Source organism: Trichomycterus rosablanca, chromosome 16 (assembly GCF_030014385.1).
Source record: "Trichomycterus rosablanca isolate fTriRos1 chromosome 16, fTriRos1.hap1, whole genome shotgun sequence".
NCBI classification, from domain to species: domain Eukaryota; kingdom Metazoa; phylum Chordata; class Actinopteri; order Siluriformes; family Trichomycteridae; genus Trichomycterus; species Trichomycterus rosablanca.
The window spans coordinates 4247588-4266215 of record NC_086003.1 but is presented as its reverse complement, the minus strand read 5'-3'; the positions used below and the strand labels follow the sequence as shown (position 1 = coordinate 4266215).

The window sequence follows — 18628 nt, the reverse complement described above, 5'->3', positions numbered from 1 at the left end:
TAATAACCTTCAGATCCTGTCTGAAAACTCTACATGTATCTGTGTTTATCTGGATTTTTCTCACTGTTTCACTTTTAAACTTGTGTTACAGCTCAGGTGCTAAGAAATTGTAAGAATCAGCTTTTTATTTTAGTGTATTTTCAGTGTAACTGTCAAAAACAACCTCATTATTTTACATTTGCCTAAAATATATGCAGTTCCACGGGACCATGGAACGCATTAACAGGTTTCCCAAACATCCTTATGGGAAAAAATACCTTGAAACTCAACGTCTTTAAAACTCAACAATTACAACATTTACATTCGCCTTTATCCAAAGCGACTTACAGTACAGTATACAGTTTAAGCAATTGAGGGTTAAGGGCCTTGCTCAAGGGCCCAATAGCAGCAACCTAGTCCAGTACCTTAACCACTAGGCTACAGCTTGCCCTAGAACCAATCAACGCCACTCTCAGAACCAATTGACATTGAGTTTTAAGGTACCGCTGTATTTAAGAGAAAGCCAGAAGCAGAGAAAGTTCTACTCCACTATTAAGAGACGTTCATAATATTCATAGCTGAAGTGACCAGACGAAATAACAAAACCTCGGGGTTAACAGGATCGGGCTGTTGTTGACACGCTGCACAATTGAGCTGGAAGTTTAATTTAGGTAGCAGACACAGAAAACAAATTAGAAAATTGCACTGATTATGCTTCTGGACAGGTGAGAAAATTACCTCAACACAGGGAACACGATCCAACCTCCGAAAAAGAAATTACAACACGAAATGAATTAAAATGAGACACCCCTCCACCCTAAACACACTGATCTACTGCACCAATGAATTTTTCAAATCTTTCTCTAATATTCCTCAATTTTCCCCAAAAAAATCTTAAATCAAGAGTATTGCCTGTTCACCTTCACGCTCTTCAGCTCTTTCACACTTGCCGGCTGCACGTTTAATGTTTCATTAGCAGCGCTAAATGTAGAGCCTACATCCGTATCATTTTAATCTAATATTAATTCTAAAATACGGTAACCAGCGGTCACACCAGCTTTGTCTGCAAAGTGTGGTAAGAGGAATTACATTCATTACACTGAGGGTCACCTTGATGAGCAATTCTGTCTCGCACAGTTCCAGGTAGGGGAGAGATACAAGCAGGTAATTGGACAGGATTAGATTAGATGGGAGAAAAAAGGGAAAATAAATAAATAACATTTATAAAAACATGGTTTGTGAAGGCTGTAATTTAAACTTGCATAAAGAATGATTTATTTATTTATTTATTTGGATTTTTACATCATGTTTTACACACTTTGCTTACATTCATGACAGAACAGGTAGATTCATCAGTTCACAAGTTTAATATCAAACACAGTCTTGGACAATTTTGTATCTCCAATTCACATCATGTGCACATCTTTGGACTGTGGGAGGAAACCCAGGCAGACACGGGGAGAACATGCAAACCCCACACAGAAAGGACCCGGACCGCCCCACCTGGGGATCAAACCCAGGATCTTCTTGCTGTCCTTCAGTCCTTCAGCTCAAACCACAGGAAGAAATGTTCCGACCGTCTCACAAACCAGCGCTGAACTACCTTTAATTGCAAAAATTGACATTTCTCTTTTCTGTCAACTTAAGCTAATAAACATTTCCGACTCGACTAAAAGAAAATCAATCCGGAGCAGCGAGACTGCAACTGAATTTACATTCACATCATTCCACAGCAGTAGGAGGCAAAAGGTTTCAATCACGTCTTCAAAAAAACAACTTAAAACACCAAATGAAGCAAAAATAAAAGTCTTTTAAGTTCATTGCTTTATTTGCTGTAATGGTATTAGCTCGAGCTAGCACGGGTTCGGAATATAAACTGGGCACTTAGCAGACTTTAATCGAAAAGCTCTATAAATCTCGTCTTAATATTTTGCTTTATATTCCGGCGCCACACCGTTCGGTCCGTCTTCCATCCGCCTCCATTAAGGGTAACTGGTGAGCTGATGGATGCTAATGAAATGAAAATGACCAACAGCCCGGGCATAATGGATTTGTAATGTCATATTATGGCTATTGTGATGTGCTCTCGCAATAAACAAATGCGGCAAAACAGCCGTAAAGGCCAGCAGTGGTACTTTTCTGGTTTGTCCTTATTATCCAATAGAGGAAATCTACACTGGGGTGAAAAAGATTATTTCTAATTAACTGGTTTCTGCAGATGTGTCAGATGTGTCATAACTGTGTCCTTTGTTTAATTATCTGAATTAATTCAAATAAATTATTTATTATTTACTGGATTTTAACGTCATGTTTTACACACTTTGGTTACATTCATGACAGAAACGGTAGTTTCTCATTACACAAGATTTATCAGTTCACAAGTTTAATGTCAAACACAGTGATGGACAATTTTATACCTCCAATTCACCTCACTTGCCCCCTACCTGTGGGAGGAAACCAGAGCTCCCAGAGAAAACCCACACAGACACGGAAAGAACATGCAAACCCCACACAGAGAGGACCTGGACTGCTCTATCTGGGGATCGAACCCAGGACCTTCTTGCTGTGAGGCGACAGTGATACCCACCGAGCCACCGCGCCGCCCCTTCCATTGAAAAATTGCAATCTAAAGACTACCACGTCCTTTTCTTATGTATGTAACCTTCTGACTTTGACTTGTAGCTTTTAAATGAGCTGTTTTCATTTCACAAGGTGATCTAAAGCCCCACCCGCCGAGCTTGGTACCTACACAAGCGATTTGGAAACCACTGCCCTTTAAAAAAATCAATATAAAAAAAACAGAGTATGCATGGGCACACGGCACAAGCGCACACACCTTTCAGCGTGAGAGATAGCAGCTACTTGTATAAGCATAGATAAGAGAAGCAGAGAATGGAATTGTGCAGTAATGGAATCTTAAGTGTCTCGTGCTTGAACGAGAAAGTGCAACAAAACGATCATATCTGACACGACAGGACAGGAGAAAATCTATTTGTATTCTGTGATGAATAGAGGAAAAAAAAAAAGGTCGAGGGACGGACGGTGAGTGCGGTGGATAGGAAAGCAAAGAAAACAAAGAGCTGTTTAATACCTGGGGCAGGTTTGCAGCCACTTTCTGCATGAAGTAGTGCTTTTTAAACTCGTAGTAGGTGTTGTACTGGTGCCAGGACTGCAGGAAGTCAAATCTGTGATGGACAAGGATACGAGAGACAAAACACAAAGGCTTTGACTTTAGATTGAAACCAGCCTGGGAAAATGAATGTGTGCAAATACAACATCTATTTATCTACTTAAATATTAAACTTAACATATCAAAGGGAGAAAACGTTTGGCACATGTACAAATGTAAATTGGAAAATACTGGTACCTTCATAATAATAATAATAACAATAATAATAATAATAAACAATGTCATTGTTTTACATGTATTATTTACACTTATTTACATCTGATTTTGTGGACAGATAAAGGGCCGGATGTGGCCTGGGAACCGTACAATGCCCAAGTGTGCCACATGCAACATTTATGTTAAAAACAGTTATGCTATATATAAACAGGGATATTCTGCTAGCACACCAGTGCTGAGATTCTGAACACCCCGGGTTTGAATCTTAACTTTGCTACCGGTCAGCTGGGCGCCATCTAGTGGGCACAGGCGGCAGTGCCTGCAGCAGACAAAATTGGCCACTAAGTCCACCGAGTGGGAAAAGACCGGACTAAAAAGTGGGTGGGATCTTCAAACGCTGTGCAAGGACCCTGGTTAGACCTGGACTATTTGGTTGGGGTCTTCAAACGCCGTGCAAGGACCCTGGTTAGCAGACCGAGGCGCCTGTGCAAAAGGCCCGGGCGGAAAAAGGGACAAAAAACCCAAACAAACGATTTAAGCAGGAGTGTAAAGTTGAAGTACTTTGGTTCAGGATGCTCACCGTGGATCGTTTTTGGCACGCACGCTGCTCTCAAACTTCACTCCGTTCCTGGCCACGTACTCAGCGAGCTTATCTATGACAGGCTGGATGTCTGGTGGTGGAGGGATGATGGCTGCGGCTGAAGAAGCAGGTTGGCAAACACTCGGCGGAGCGGCGGCGGAGCTGAAACGGAGACACAGGAAGCACCGTTTCAGTCCAAAACACTTCTAAACTTTTATAAGTTGGCAGAAATGAGAAGCTGTGTTTTAATAAATATTCTTAAGAGGGCAGAATAAGATTATGTATTCAAGAGAGAACGTCCGGTATTGAGCTGCCTGGGGGCATTGTACGTTTTTGCTATTCACGTAGCAGCTTTGTTTAGAATACAGTTTGAATATCCAAGGAAAAAAACTGCTCATGTCAGGAATTATTGATCAAAAACTGACAGTTTGGGCAAGAACCCTCGGTTAGAAAGGCTTTCCAAAGCAGTTTGGAGTGCGTCCCTAGGAACCGGTGCCTATATATTTAAAACAGAATCTGTGAGGTCAGGTTATAAGCTTGGAACTGATGGTATGGCATTCCAATTCATTCTAAAAAGTGGTCAGGGCTCTGTGCAAGCCAAACCACTCCATCATGGAGCTTGCTTTGTGCATAGTGCTCAACAATGCCTGAACAGAAAAGGACCTTTCCAAAACCTCTAAAAAAATATACATTATTTTATTTCATGTGATAGCTTAAAGCGTAGAGGTCTAAATTTATCAATGAGAAGTTGTGGATTTGAATCCTGGCTTTGTTAATCAGCCCCTGACCAAGGCCCTGAACCCTCTCGGCTTTGAGGGTGCCATACAATTGCTAGCCCTGCACTCTGACCCCAGCTTCCTGGGCTTTACAAAAAAGAATTTAATTGTACTGTACATGTGTATATTTATATATGACATATATATATATGAAAGGGATTCTTTCTACATCTGCTAGCAGTGAACTTGATAATTGGTGTGGTGTCCACAAACTTTTGGCCATATAAAGCGTCACATAGAATGCTTTACTTATACCCAAACAACACCGCTTTAATTGTTTCTTATCTCAAGATTTTTATTTATTTATTACAACATTAAAATAATCTTTTCATAATAATGTGCACTGTAGATGGTGTAGATGGTAAAATACCCCCCCCATCACTAAACTCACCTATTAAAAAATGTTGGTCTTACCAGGATGCTTCTTTTTTTTTTTATAACCAAGCATGTCTGCCTTACCTGGTTCTTATGTCAAGATAAAACAAATAAAACCGAGTGCAACTTCTTCTGGATTGTATATTTATATACGATAAATAAAAGCGTTCTCTCTACACCTGATGGCAATGAACTTGATAATTGTGGTGTCCACAAACTGTTGGCCATATAAGGTATCAAAGAGCTGCAAACACTCACCCATACATTCAGAATTAAAGTCAAAAGTTAAGGTTAAAAACAGTAGTGGTAAATCTTTTCATAATAATGTGCACTGTAGATGGTAAAATACCCTTAATCTTTAGAATTGCAGTCAAAATAAATAAAAATAAAAAAGTCATGGTTTTCAGCCTTGCTTAAGATTCTATAAATCTTTCCATAATAATGTGCACTGTAGATGGTGTAGATGGTAAAATACCACCAATTATTGAACTTGCCAATTAAAGAATGTTGTCTTACCAGGATGCTTTATTTATACCCAAGCAAGACTACCTAACCTGTTTCTTATGTCAAGATTTTGATTTATTTATTTATTTATTATTTATTACTGGCGTTTGGGTGGTGCAGCAGTAAATTACGCTTATTTGTTTAAACACCCCTAAAAAAATGAAACCGAGTGCAACTGCTCCTGGGTTGGAGTGTGAATATCACAGCTCTGAAGGATGAAAGAATTGCTAATGACTCTCAGAAATGCAGAATTACTAGAGTTTTAATATTTCTACTGATTTACTGGAGTTATCGACGGGCATGTTGTAATCTGAAAAGCTGGCAGCTGTGTCATCCTTGGCAGTCACTCGGCTTCATCATTTATTTGACAAATCTATTCTCTACCCCACATATGCCGACATGTTTACCTCAGGCAAGCGTGAAAAGTGCAAAGTCATTAGCGTCTGATGTGATGTTTTATCAGCGGAGTGAAAATGAGCTGCACTGGGGGGTGTTTGGGGTGTCTGTGATACACACCTGGTGGTGGGAAAAGCAGCAGGAGCGGCGTGAGAGATGGGCGCAGGGATGGGCGCAGGGACAACAGGTGGAGCCACAGGGACAGGAGCAGGGACCGCCGGGACAGCGATCACCGGATCAGGAGGCGGCGTGGTGCCCGGGGGTGGAGGAGCTATGTGCGCTGAGTGAGCGGGCATCATGCCAGCAGGCATCGAGTTGTAGTATGAGCCGGGATCGATACCAGGTGGAGGCGGCGCCAAGCAGTAGGTGCCATCCGGGAGCATACAGTACCCATAATACATTGCTGCAACATTGGCTGTAAAGCAAAATCAGAAGGAAATACATTAGATACATTAGAACAGGTGTAAAGACATATAACAAAAACGTATGACCATATATAGTCACAATTCAGCAGCTACTGTCCACTACATAAACCTGACTGACGCCATTCAATGCGAATCATCAGAATAAGGTCAGTGTGATTTTTCAGTCACTTGCTCTGTAATGCTGAATATCAATATGGGAAACTGAAGCACATTAGGGGCCAGTGCCTGCAGCAGACACGGTTCTGCTAGGGCGGGATGACCGGACTATGTGGGTGGGGTCTTCAAAAACGCTGTGTAAGGACCCTGATTGGCAGATAGATAGGCGCCTGTGCAGAGTGCATAGGTGGAAAAGGGTTCACAAGGGTCGGAGGAGGCATGAGCAGCAATATACCCACCACGACTGCAATCAGGGATCCCCCAGCAGTGCTAAAATTAAAAGAAAATAAAAAAAATGCATAAATAAAATAGGGAAAAAAAGGAGATCGCAATGACCTGTCGACTGACGATAGTAGATCTCAAGCTATGAAAGTATGGGCACCCCTGGTCTAAGCAATTGAGGGTTAAGAGCCCAACAGGTCTAGTGCCTACAACTGCCCACAGTAGCATGATGTAGGGCTGTCGCGGTGACAGAATTTCCCCTTGCGGTATTCAGACTGTCTCAATATCGCGGTATGCGGTTATATCGCCATTTTTTTGTTGTTTTTGAAAATTACTTAATTGATCTGGATTTTAGAGCTATATAAACAAGCTTTATTGTTAGGCTATGATTCGATATATTATTGCTTTATAATGACAAAGATGAGACGGCTTTAAGACCAATGAAATGCGTGTTTATTGTTAAACAGAACAGAGCAGGGATGCGCGTCTTTTCTCTATTAAAAAAAGGTTTAAATTAAGCTTCTAGCCAAGGCTAGATATACACTGTGAAACGAAAAAATTGTTTAGGCTAAATATTTTAAATGCACATTTAATCAAAATATGGTAAAAAAATAGAATAAAGAATAAAGTCTGTAAGAGTTTAAACCTGCGTTATCATGCGCGCTAGAAGAACCAACACGTTCACCTGATGTGGTTTAGAGAGGATCTGAGTGGGGTAGTGATGTTCCCCTCGGTACTAAAACCCTCTCTGATGGTGCTCGCTGCATTAATACACTGTAGATGTACTGAACCTGCATGCGACTTTAGAGATCAGAGAAAGTCTAGCCCGGTTATCGCGCCACTATTAACCATCTATTTAGTAGCTATAATTAACATAACAATATATACTACGTTTCAAGTTATTATTCGTTTCAATACATTTTTATTCAACGAAAAAATGCATTTTAATCATTCCAGCAAGCCAGCAAGAGAGAATCTGCAGGCTGCAATGCCATATTAACCGTCATTAAGTGCTTTAGTTCACCAAGGCTGTTTAAATTTAGTCTAAATTACAAGTATTTATTGAGTGTGAACTCAATTTAATCATTAATAAACTTGCCTATAATTCCTGTTGCGATTGTTTACATTTTAAAACACAAAGCCTGACACTCAGCAGCAACGCATGAGAACAGGTTGCGGGAAAATGTCGCTCCTATAGCTCATTTTCATTATGAATTTATTTAACATTTATTACGCACGAATGTAAGCGTATAAAACAAGATGGACCTGCAACAATAAAAAAAAAGGAGAAGAAAGAAAGAAAAAACGTGAATATCGCGGTGTTGCGGTTGTCCAGCATGCCCTGCGGTTGGCTGGTCTATACCGCGATATTTCAAAATTGCGGTTAGCGCGACAGCCCTAGCATGATGGTACAGTCTTGAGAACATCTATCAGAAATCACGCAGACAAAAGCTGAACCGCTACATTAAACCTGCCTCGTTATTTTCTTCCTTTATGTTCCTTTATGAGTGGACAGAATGAAGGATTGGATTTTCAAACATTACGCTTCTTAGTGTTTGATGGTCTGGAAACTTGACAAACACGACTCAAGGTTGATGAATGAACATGTCTAACAAGTTCTAAAATGAAAGAAAATAAAAAGGCCAGATTTACGTCCTTGCATAACGGTAACTAGCTGGAGAAAAGCCACCGATTTAACAAGAAACGTCAGATTTTACCGTTTATCATAAAACTACATGAGAAAAGAGGAGCTTTTCAGCCTGGACTGCAGCCTTGGCAGCGAGACCCTGACTGCCGTGAACAATAAACACATTTTATTAATAAACGACTAAATGCTTTTGGAACTGCCGAAGCCCTAATGGCCACCTTAAATACAGAAGAAATTGCTCGTGTTATGAAATGGCTGCATATTGTAGCAAAGAAGTGCTGGCAGAGTAGATAAGCAGGATGTGTGCGAAGACAAAGCCACTGGTGATTAGCACTACATAATGGAACGACACTGCAGCACGGCTAGTTAAACCTGATTAAGCCTGGGTTAGCACAGGGTACAGACCGTGAGTCATAAGAGTGCGTCGTCTGGCCAAAGTCCTTCGGCATTGAAATGGAATTTAATACCAAAGCAATGATGACGAGAAAATATTGAATTGCAATTTGGAGAAAATTGATGCAGCACAAACCTAAAACACGTGCAGTTCCATTTCAGAGAAATCAGCACGCCGACAGGTGTAAGGAAACAAAAGCTGAAATGTTACTGAGAATTTCACTCTGTTCTTCAATGGTCAGGACCCCCACAGGACCCCCACAGAGCAGGTATTATTTAGGTGGTGGATCATTCTCAGCACTGCAGTGACACTGACATGGTGGTGGTGTGTTAGTGTGTGTTGTGCTGGTATGAGTGGATCAGACACAGCAGCGCTGCTGGAGTTTTAAAAATACCGTGTCCACTCACTGTCCACTCTATTAGACGCTCCTACCTAGTTGGTCCACCTTGTAGATGTAAAGTCAGAGACAATCGCTCATCTATTGCTGCTGTTTGAGTCGGTCATCTTCTAGACCTTCATCAGTGGTCACAGGATGCTGCCCACAGTGCGCTGTTGGCTGGATATTTTTGGTTGGTGGACTATTCTCAGTCCAGCAGTGACAGTAAGGTGTTTAAAAACTCCAGCAGCGCTGCTATGTCTGATCCACTTGTACCAGCACAACACACACTAACACACCACCGCCATGTCAGTGTCACTGCAGTGCTGAGAATCATCCACCACCTAATTAATACCTACTCTGTAGTGGTCCTGTGGGGGTCCTGATCATTGAAGAACAGCATGAAAGGGGGCTAACAAAGTATGCAGAGAAATGGATGTGATACAAAGTGCTTCTATATGGTAAGTGGAGCTGATAAAATGGACAGTGAGTGTAGAAACAAGGAGGAGGTTTGATTGTTATGGCTGATCAGTGTACAGTGCATCAAAGAAACCTTCACAACCTCGCCCAGAGAAATGAGCCAAAACTGAGCCACAATGCTGCAATAAAGTTATTATTTTTTTACAGTAGACCTCTGAAAGCAACAACACCTTTGCAGCAAAGTATTATCGTTATTTAATGTAACATCTGGATCCTGTCTCACTTGTATGCTTCTACATACATACTCTTGTACATATATTTTATTTATTTATAGTCATAAAATTTTTTTGTGTAATTTAGTGTTTCTGTGCACTATAAGTGTATTGAATGAGTATAAAAGTGGTTGAATTCTTGTTGGACTTGGCTGTAAATAATTCCTGTTTCTGGCTGATTCTTGAGATGTAAGAAGGAAGCTGTTCTGATGCAATGAAGGGAAACGTATCTGCGGGACGCGGGATTAGAAACGGACATGCTTTCTCTTCTGGATTTCTTCTGTTGTAGTTGGACTGACTTTCCAGCCTGTACATTTGTTCATTATGTTCGACTCCGAGCAGTTCGGCTGAGGGGAAACGGTCGTGTGAGGACAAATGTACGAGACGGTGGACGAGACGTGGAGTAGAATAAATGTTGTTCCTTCGATACCAAGAAGCCGCGGGCGAAATGGGTAAGACCTAACAACGTGCAGCAATAAACGTTTATAACATGATACGATTGGGGACTTATTGGACACTTATAAAAGAACTGAGTATATTTTATAAAATAAACAAAGTGTTCTTTTACCAAGGGATGGTTTTAAATCCGTCTTCCCAAATTTGGCCATTTTAACTGCAAAATGACCCCTAAAGTACACACTACAGATGGACATTTAAGTGGTAAGAGCTATTTGGATTTCCTTACTGGTAAACAAGTGATATACCAATACTAGATAAGAAAAAAATTAATTCATTATTAATGATGTGGGACAAAAAAAGGCCCCTGATTGGCAGATAGAAAAGCACCTGTGCAGAATGCATGGGTGAAAAAGGGTTCCGCTAAGGGCTGCTACGACCTTTGGACTGTGGTAGGGAACCGGAGCTCCTGAAGGAAACCCACACAGACATGGGGAGAACATGCAAACTCCACACAGAAAGGACACGGACCGCTCCACTTCGAACCCAGGACCTTCTCAAGCAATCATGCCGCACAGTCTGACCCATTAAGTGCCATTTCCAGCTTAGCCAGGTGGCTCAAGTAGCTCATCTTTGCTGTCTCATGACTCTATGCTGTTTATTTATGTTTATATTAGTTTCCATAAAAAGCATCAACTTACTTCAGAGTTTAATTCCTGAGGAGCTGGGAATCGAACCCAGGACCTTCTTGCTGTGAGGCGACAGTGCTTCCCACCAAGTCAAAGTGTCAAGTAAACTATATCCGTTTGCAAGCCAGTAAATGGAACAAATGGGCACAACTATCACCAGTGACACAGATAATCTTCCCAGAAAAGCCTTCCCAAAAGAGTGGAGGCTGTTATAGCTACAGGTTAAGGCAAGTCAATATTCTTAGCAATTTAATTTAACATTTTCATTTATGCTTACAAATACTGTACATCCTTTTTATACATCATGTGTAAGGATTGTAGGTGGAAATATGCACTAGAAGTCCAGTCAGTAATAAAAAAAGAGACGGACTGGTGTGTTAATGTTTACTTTATCCAGTTATTAGGATTCTATTATACATGACTGACCAGACACTGTAATAATATCCTCAGTACAGAGCTAGTATGTAATTACAAACCCCTGTAATTACACTTATTACTGAGGCATTTTAATATTTCTACCACGGCTTTTAATGAACCGGAAATTTAAATGCAGTGCTGCTAATTGAGAAGGTCAAGGTTCATGGTCATCAGATACATGGAAAAATATTTCAAGAATTAAAGAGTAAAGCTGGAAGACCTGGGAATGATTGGCTGAGAAGGTTCATGTCAACGTACTTTCCTCTCTCGCCAGAGTTACAATATAATCAAACATACAGGGGAGGAAAAAAAGAAAGAACGTAGAGTAGATACAAATAATGTAAATTTTTAGTCATATTTAATTACCCTGATTGCATTACGCTTCCTCTCTACCGATGCTGATCCCCACTTCTGGTGGTTTGTATTTTAAGGTCCCCCAGAGCACCAAAAATTCGTACCCTTAGGTGAAAGTGACTAACTCAGCTGCACATGTTCGTTTAGGCTCTGATTGGTCACATTCACATGAGAATCGTTTGTGTTTTGCTCACACTAGGCACAAACTGCTGCTTTGTTCAGTGCACGGCTTGTGTGCGGATCAAAGTGCGGATATGAGACTAATCTGCATTTGTGTGGAACTATCATCAAATCCAGTCTGAAAGCTCCACATGTATCTGTGTTTATCTGGATTTTCCTCACTGCTCATTTTTCACTTTTAAACTTGTTTTACAGCTCTGTGTGCTGATAAGTGAGAATCAGCTTTTCCGAGAGCGTCTAAAATTATTAAACCCTTGCGGCTCATTCAAAATGCAGCTGCACGTCTGGTTTTTAACCAGCCCAAACACTGCCACATCACCCCACTGCTACGTTCTCTTCACTGGCTTCCTGTAGCTGCACGCATTCAGTTTAAAACACTGACGCTCGCCTACAAAGCCAAAAATGGACCGGCCCCAAGCTACCTTCGGGGTCTAATCAAACCCCGCTCTGTACCATGCAACCTCCGAGCCTCTAGTCTCGCTCGACTTGATCCTCCACCCAGGACTCGAGGAAGACAAGCATCAAGGCTGTTCTCTGTTCTAGCGCCGAAGTGGTGGAATGAACTTCCTCTGTCTGTCCGAACATCTGAGTCTCTTGCTGTCTTTAGTAAAAAGGTGGATTTTTAATCGTTTTTTTAATCACTTAGGCTGACTTGTACTTATTTACTAACATTTTGTTCCATTCTTTTCCATTTAAAAAATAAATAAAAAAGGCACTTTGGTTCTAACAGGTTTTAGCAGATTTGTGTTCTTCGACTGTTGTTTACCTAAACTTGAGAAATGAAATGTTCACTATAGAAGCACTTCTGTAAGTCGCTCTGGATAAGAGCGTCTGCTAAATGCTGAAAATGTAAAATGTAAATGTAAAATGCTTATCATTACTTAATGTATTAAAATACTGACACAGGAGCACTAAACTTCTCTTAATTCTTACTCCAACACTCTTTTCACCTGAACGAGGTGAGTTCATATGCGGATTAGCTTTGTGTACGGAGAGCCACACCCTGTCCACATTGTCCCTCGACCCTGTGCAGGCACAATCAACCAGCCAGCAGAGGTCGTAATTGCAGCAGTTATGAGATCCCTATCCCGCCCTGTATGAACAACAAGCCGCCCAGCCCAGCCGGATGGATGCATTTTAAAGGTTATTTTCATATATATTTAGACATGTCATGTCCTGAGGATGGAAAAGGCACTGACTTTACGAAATGACCCTTACACATATGGCATTCAGCAGACACTTTTATCCTATCTAATTTACAACTGTAAATGAACACACTGCAACCATAGAGGGTTAGGGCCTTGCTCAGGGGCCCAAGAATGGCAACTTTGCTCAGCAGTTAAAGTAGTAGCTCAGCAATTTGTTGATTGCTGGTTCAAGCCCTACGACAGCAATCACTGCCCACTTTAACTTAGACCAGAAACGAAAAGACTCGGGGATTGATGACTTCAAGGCAGCATGCGTGTCATATTTAACATTATTATTGTTATTATTATGATGATATTTATTAAAAATAGCTCACATGAGGACGTCCTGAGTTTTACTGGACAGTAGGTCAGTTAAATCATCAAGAGTCAAGACTGTACTCACGATCAGTGGCGTACTCCGTTACAATATGCGCTGGTGCTGCCACCTCCTCCTCCGGCTTGGCGGTCACGGCTAAACTGCCGTTATTATTATTTTCCTGCCTTACTTTGAGAACCAGCGCTGCCAAAGGGTGGTCAGGATCCATGACCTGTAAGGGCTGAAGCATACAAACTAGACTTTACAATATGACCACTGTCTCCGTAATGGATGGATCAACATGTACTGGGACATAACTTCAGTTATATATTACACTAGTGTAGAGGTGAGAGGTTCAGTCTGACAGGTACACCAGACGGCTCTGATTTCTATTCTGTTTCTGTTTCTAACAAATGTACGCCGGAGTTATCGGCAGCGTGCAGCCTGATTACAAAGCTCTGCTGTGCTGGAGTGGTAACACAGTGAGCATACAAAATACGACAAGGACCTAATAGTGAACCTTTATTCTGATGAATGATCTTACCATATTCTCCTCAGATATACTTTTGTTTGTGCTTTTTCGATGTTTCTCATAAGACTTGACATCAGCCGTGTGCATGACAGGTTAGCTTAAACACACTCGTTTGAATGAACCAGACAGTAGGCATCATTCTTGCATCCTTTGTCACTCACTCACTTTTTTAACCGCTTATCCAGTTAGCCTATCCCAGCTTTTCAATGGGCGCAAGGCACACAGTAACACCCTGGACGGGGCGCCAGTCCATCGCAGGGCAGACACACACACACACACACATTCACCTATAGGGCAATTCAGTGTCTCCAATTAACCTGACTGCATGTTTTTGGCCCCCGGAGGAAACCCACGCAGACACAGGGAGAACATGCAAACTCCACACAGAAAGGACCCAGACCGCCCCGCCTGGGGATCGAACCCAGGACCTTCTTGCTGTGAGGCGACAGTGCTACCCACCGAGCCACCATGCCACCCGCATCCTCGCTCAAGCATGGCTAATTGAGTCTATATAGCATCAGATCAGGCTGGTGCCGCCACTGAGACTCAAACTCAAACTGGTCTCTGTAGACTCTGGTTTGTATATTAAGGACCTGTCCCACCAGCGTCCCAAAAGTTCAAGAAACATTCATGAGGTGAAAGTGACTAACTCAGCTGCGTAGGTATTTTTGGGCTCTGTAAGGGGGCGTTCCCGCCAGCCTCGGCACAATCAGACGTTTTGTTCAGCGCTCGGCTTGAGCGGTGTGGTAAAACGTCATCAAAGTGCGGATATGAGACGAATCTGCATTTGTGTGGAATAACCATCAAATCCAGGCTGAAAGCTCCACGTGTATCTGTGTTTATCGGGATTTTCTTCACTGTTTCACTTTTAAACTTGTGTTTCAGCTCAGGGTGCTGAGAAACTGTGAGAATCAGCTTTTCCGAGAGTCTAAAACGCTTAACATGACTTAATGTATTAAAAGAACAACATAGAAACACTCAACCTCTCTTAATTATTTTTGCTCATAAGTTTTCTCCACTAATGAAATTCCTCGCTCGTTTTTATACAAAGTCATGTTTTGTTCATGGTAAGTGTTGTTTGTAAGGCTTAAGTTGCTTTTACCGTGTCATATGAAGCAGTTCATCTTATTGGAGGGGCTTTGAAAAGGTCAGCAGCCAACTGGGTTCAATCAGGTAAAATATGACAGATGCAGCAGGTGCAAAAATCGAGAGCTCAGTGACCTAAAGTGCATGGTGCATACCACTCAGGAGAGTGCCACACTCCATAGGAAACATGTGAATGCGCCCTTATGCTTACCATCAGTAAACAACATGTCAGCTTTAAATAAAACCTGACAAACCTGAGATTTCAAAGCAGCATGAGACGACCGACAAGCTGTACGGTTGGCGCCCTAATTGCAGGTGAATCAATCAAAAAACATACATACAAAATAATTTATGGTTTCCAAAGGAAACAGTGTCAAAAAGTCATGGCCGTGTACGTCAAACATAATCACAGAGAATCAGCCAAGATGAACAGTGGAGGCGAGGTGAAACACACTGCCATCCTGTATGGCTCAAGGCGGTTCTAAAATAAATAAAAAGAAAAGAAAACTTCCACAGTGAAGCAAAAGTCTGATTTTCAATTACTAGAAGCATCCGGATGCAGCTGTTCAAGGTGGTACAAGCAGCGATTACGTTTATAGAGGGGAATTACTTCTCTACATGGTTCATTAGGTGTTATAACCTTTTTGGTTTTAATTAATTTTCTGCATCATTGTGCTTTTGTTGTCGCATTCTTAACAAATACTTTTTATGGCACAATGCTTACGGACGATTGTACTGATGAGTTTGGATCTGAAGTTACTTAGAAATGGCTTAAAGTGACTCCCATTGTAATGCCAATGGGCACTATTTCTCTAGGCACAACGTTAAGAGCTGTATAACACTTCTTCTGACTGTTATAGATAGGGCCCTACTTAAAGTCAGGGGGAAAGGTGCTTTATTTTACTGGACCTTGTTTTTCAAGAATCAGATTTACAGATTTCACTCATTTTCAATGTCATTAAATACCACTCTATCATAAATTTAATGATGGAATAAATCTCCCTCCCACCTAACATATATCTGATCATGTCTGTGTGGATGCCCGACCGACCTATAGAGCGGCTGAGATTCAAACACTGGACCCTGGTGCCAATCAATTTCAAAGCTTCGGACACCCCATCTCTCAGATATAGCCAATTATGTCTGTGCAAACTCATGAAAGTGTGATAGCACAGCTGAGATTGAAACAAGAGTAAAAGAGCGCTGTGCCACACAAGCATCTGTTATAACCATTATCAGTAACATAATATCCAACATGAACAGTTATGACCACTTTTGACGGCATTACTCCCGGCACTGCAACGAGTGGAAGCCTACCTAGTAGCTCTGTGTTCGTTGTACGTATTACTGCAATTTTCATTCTTTTTTATGTTTTCTGCTACATGTTTAGTGTGTATTTTGTGTATCCAATATGGATATGGGGCCTTTTATGCAAGGGAATGGCAAAAACATTGTTTATTTATTTAAGGGATGAGCGGCTTGACAGTTACCCAGTATATGTAAAGTACAGGTAGCTCTCAGTCTTTGTTGTGTATGTTCCGTTTTAGTATTTGTATTGTCAAATTTTTATAGTGTGTATTTTTATTTGTTGTATAATGCTACTGGGGCTTTAAATTCAATCAGGATCAATCGAGTATCTAAGTATCTATCTATTTATATATTCATCCATCCATTGCTATCTATCTAATTATCTATCTATCTGTCCGTCCGTCCATTAATCCATCTACCTATCTATCTTTCTCCATCCATCCATCCATCTATTCCTATATGTCTATCTATCCATCCATCTAAATATCTCCATCCATCCATCCATCTATATTCATCCATCCATCCATCCATCTATTCCTATATGTCTATCTATCCATCCATCCATCTACATCCATCTACATCCATAGCTATCCTTCTATCTATCTAAATCTGCATTCATCCATTCATATATGTCTATCTATCCATCCATCCATCTAAATATCTCCATCCATCCATCCATCTATATTCATCCATCCATCCATCTATTCCTATGTCTATCTATCCATCCATCCATCTAAATATATCCATCCATCCATCTACATCCATTCAGCCATCCATAGCTATCCTTCTATCTATCTAAATCTGCATTCATCCATTCATCTATTCCTATATGTCCATCCATCCATCCATCCATCCATCCATCTATATTCATCCATCCATCCATCCATCCATCTATCTCCATCCATTCATCTACAGTGTATCACAAAAGTGAGTACACCCCTGACATTTCTGCAGATATTTAAGTATATCTTTTTATGGGACAACACTGACAAAATGACACTCTGACACAATGAAAAGTAGTCTGTGTGCAGCTTATATAACAGTGTAAATTTATTCTTCCCTCAAAATAACTCAATATACAGCCATTAATGTCTAAACCACCGGCAACAAAAGTGAGTACACCCCTAAGTGAAAGTTCCTGAAGTGTCAATATTTTGTGTGGCCACCATTATTTCCCAGAACTGCCTTAACTCTCTTGGGCATGGAGTTTACCAGAGCTTCACAGGTTGCCACTGGAATGCTTTTCCACTCCTCCATGACGACATCACGGAGTTGGCGGATATTCAAGACTTTGCGCTCCTCCACCTTCCGCTTGAGGATGCCCCAAAGATGTTCTATTGGGTTTAGGTCTGGAGACATGCTTGGCCAGTCCATCACCTTTACCCTCAGCCTCTTCAATAAAGCAGTGGTCGTCTTAGAGGTGTGTTTGGGGTCATTATCATGCTGGAACACTGCCCTGCGACCCAGTTTCCGGAGGGAGGGGATCATGGTCTGCTTCAGTATTTCACAGTACATATTGGAGTTCATGTGTCCCTCAATGAAATGTAACTCCCTAACACCTGCTGCACTCATGCAGCCCCAGACCATGGCATTCCCACCACCATGCTTGATTGTACGCATGACACACTTATCTTTGTACTCCTCACCTGATTGCCGCCACACATGCTTGAGAACATCTGAACCAAACAAATTAATCTTGGTCTCATCAGACCATAGGACATGGTTCCAGTAATCCATGTCCTTTGTTGACATGTCTTCAGCAAACTGTTTGCGGGCTTTCTTGTGTAGAGACTTCAGAAGAGGCTTCCTTCTGGGGTGACAGCCATGCAGACCAATTTGATGTAGTGTGCGGCGTATGGTCTGAGCACTGACAGGCTGACCCCCCACCTTTTCAATCTCTGCAGCAATGCTGACAGCACTCCTGCACCTATCTTTCAAAGACAGCAGTTGGATGTGACGCTGAGCACGTGCACTCAGCTTCTTTGGACGACCAACGCGAGGTCTGTTCTGAGTGGAACCTGCTCTTTTAAAACGCTGGATGATCTTGGCCACTGTGCTGCAGCTCAGTTTCAGGGTGTTGGCCATCTTCATGTAGCACAACAATTTGTCTTTTAAGATCCTCAGAGAGTTCTTTGCCATGAGGTGCCATGTTGGAACTTTCAGTGACCAGTATGAGAGAGTGTGAGAGCTGTACTACTAAATTGAACACACCTGCTCCCTATGCACACCTGAGACCTAGTAACACTAACAAATCACATGACATTTTGGAGGGAAAATGACAAGCAGTGCTCAAT

General features: G+C 41.5%; 1 protein-coding gene across 1 annotated transcript in view; it reads right to left on the bottom strand.

Annotated features, from left to right (window-relative positions):
• The window catches only part of sfswap (splicing factor SWAP), a 114327-nt gene that overhangs the window by 75395 nt on the left and 20304 nt on the right, over nucleotides 1-18628 (bottom strand). The window contains exons 7-10 of the mRNA XM_063012196.1: nucleotides 13496-13649; nucleotides 6077-6371; nucleotides 3906-4067; nucleotides 3071-3164 (exon numbers count right to left, since the gene is read on the bottom strand). Of these exons, the coding sequence (XP_062868266.1) occupies nucleotides 3071-3164; nucleotides 3906-4067; nucleotides 6077-6371; nucleotides 13496-13649 (705 nt within the window). The remainder of the gene's footprint in view (nucleotides 1-3070; nucleotides 3165-3905; nucleotides 4068-6076; nucleotides 6372-13495; nucleotides 13650-18628) is intronic.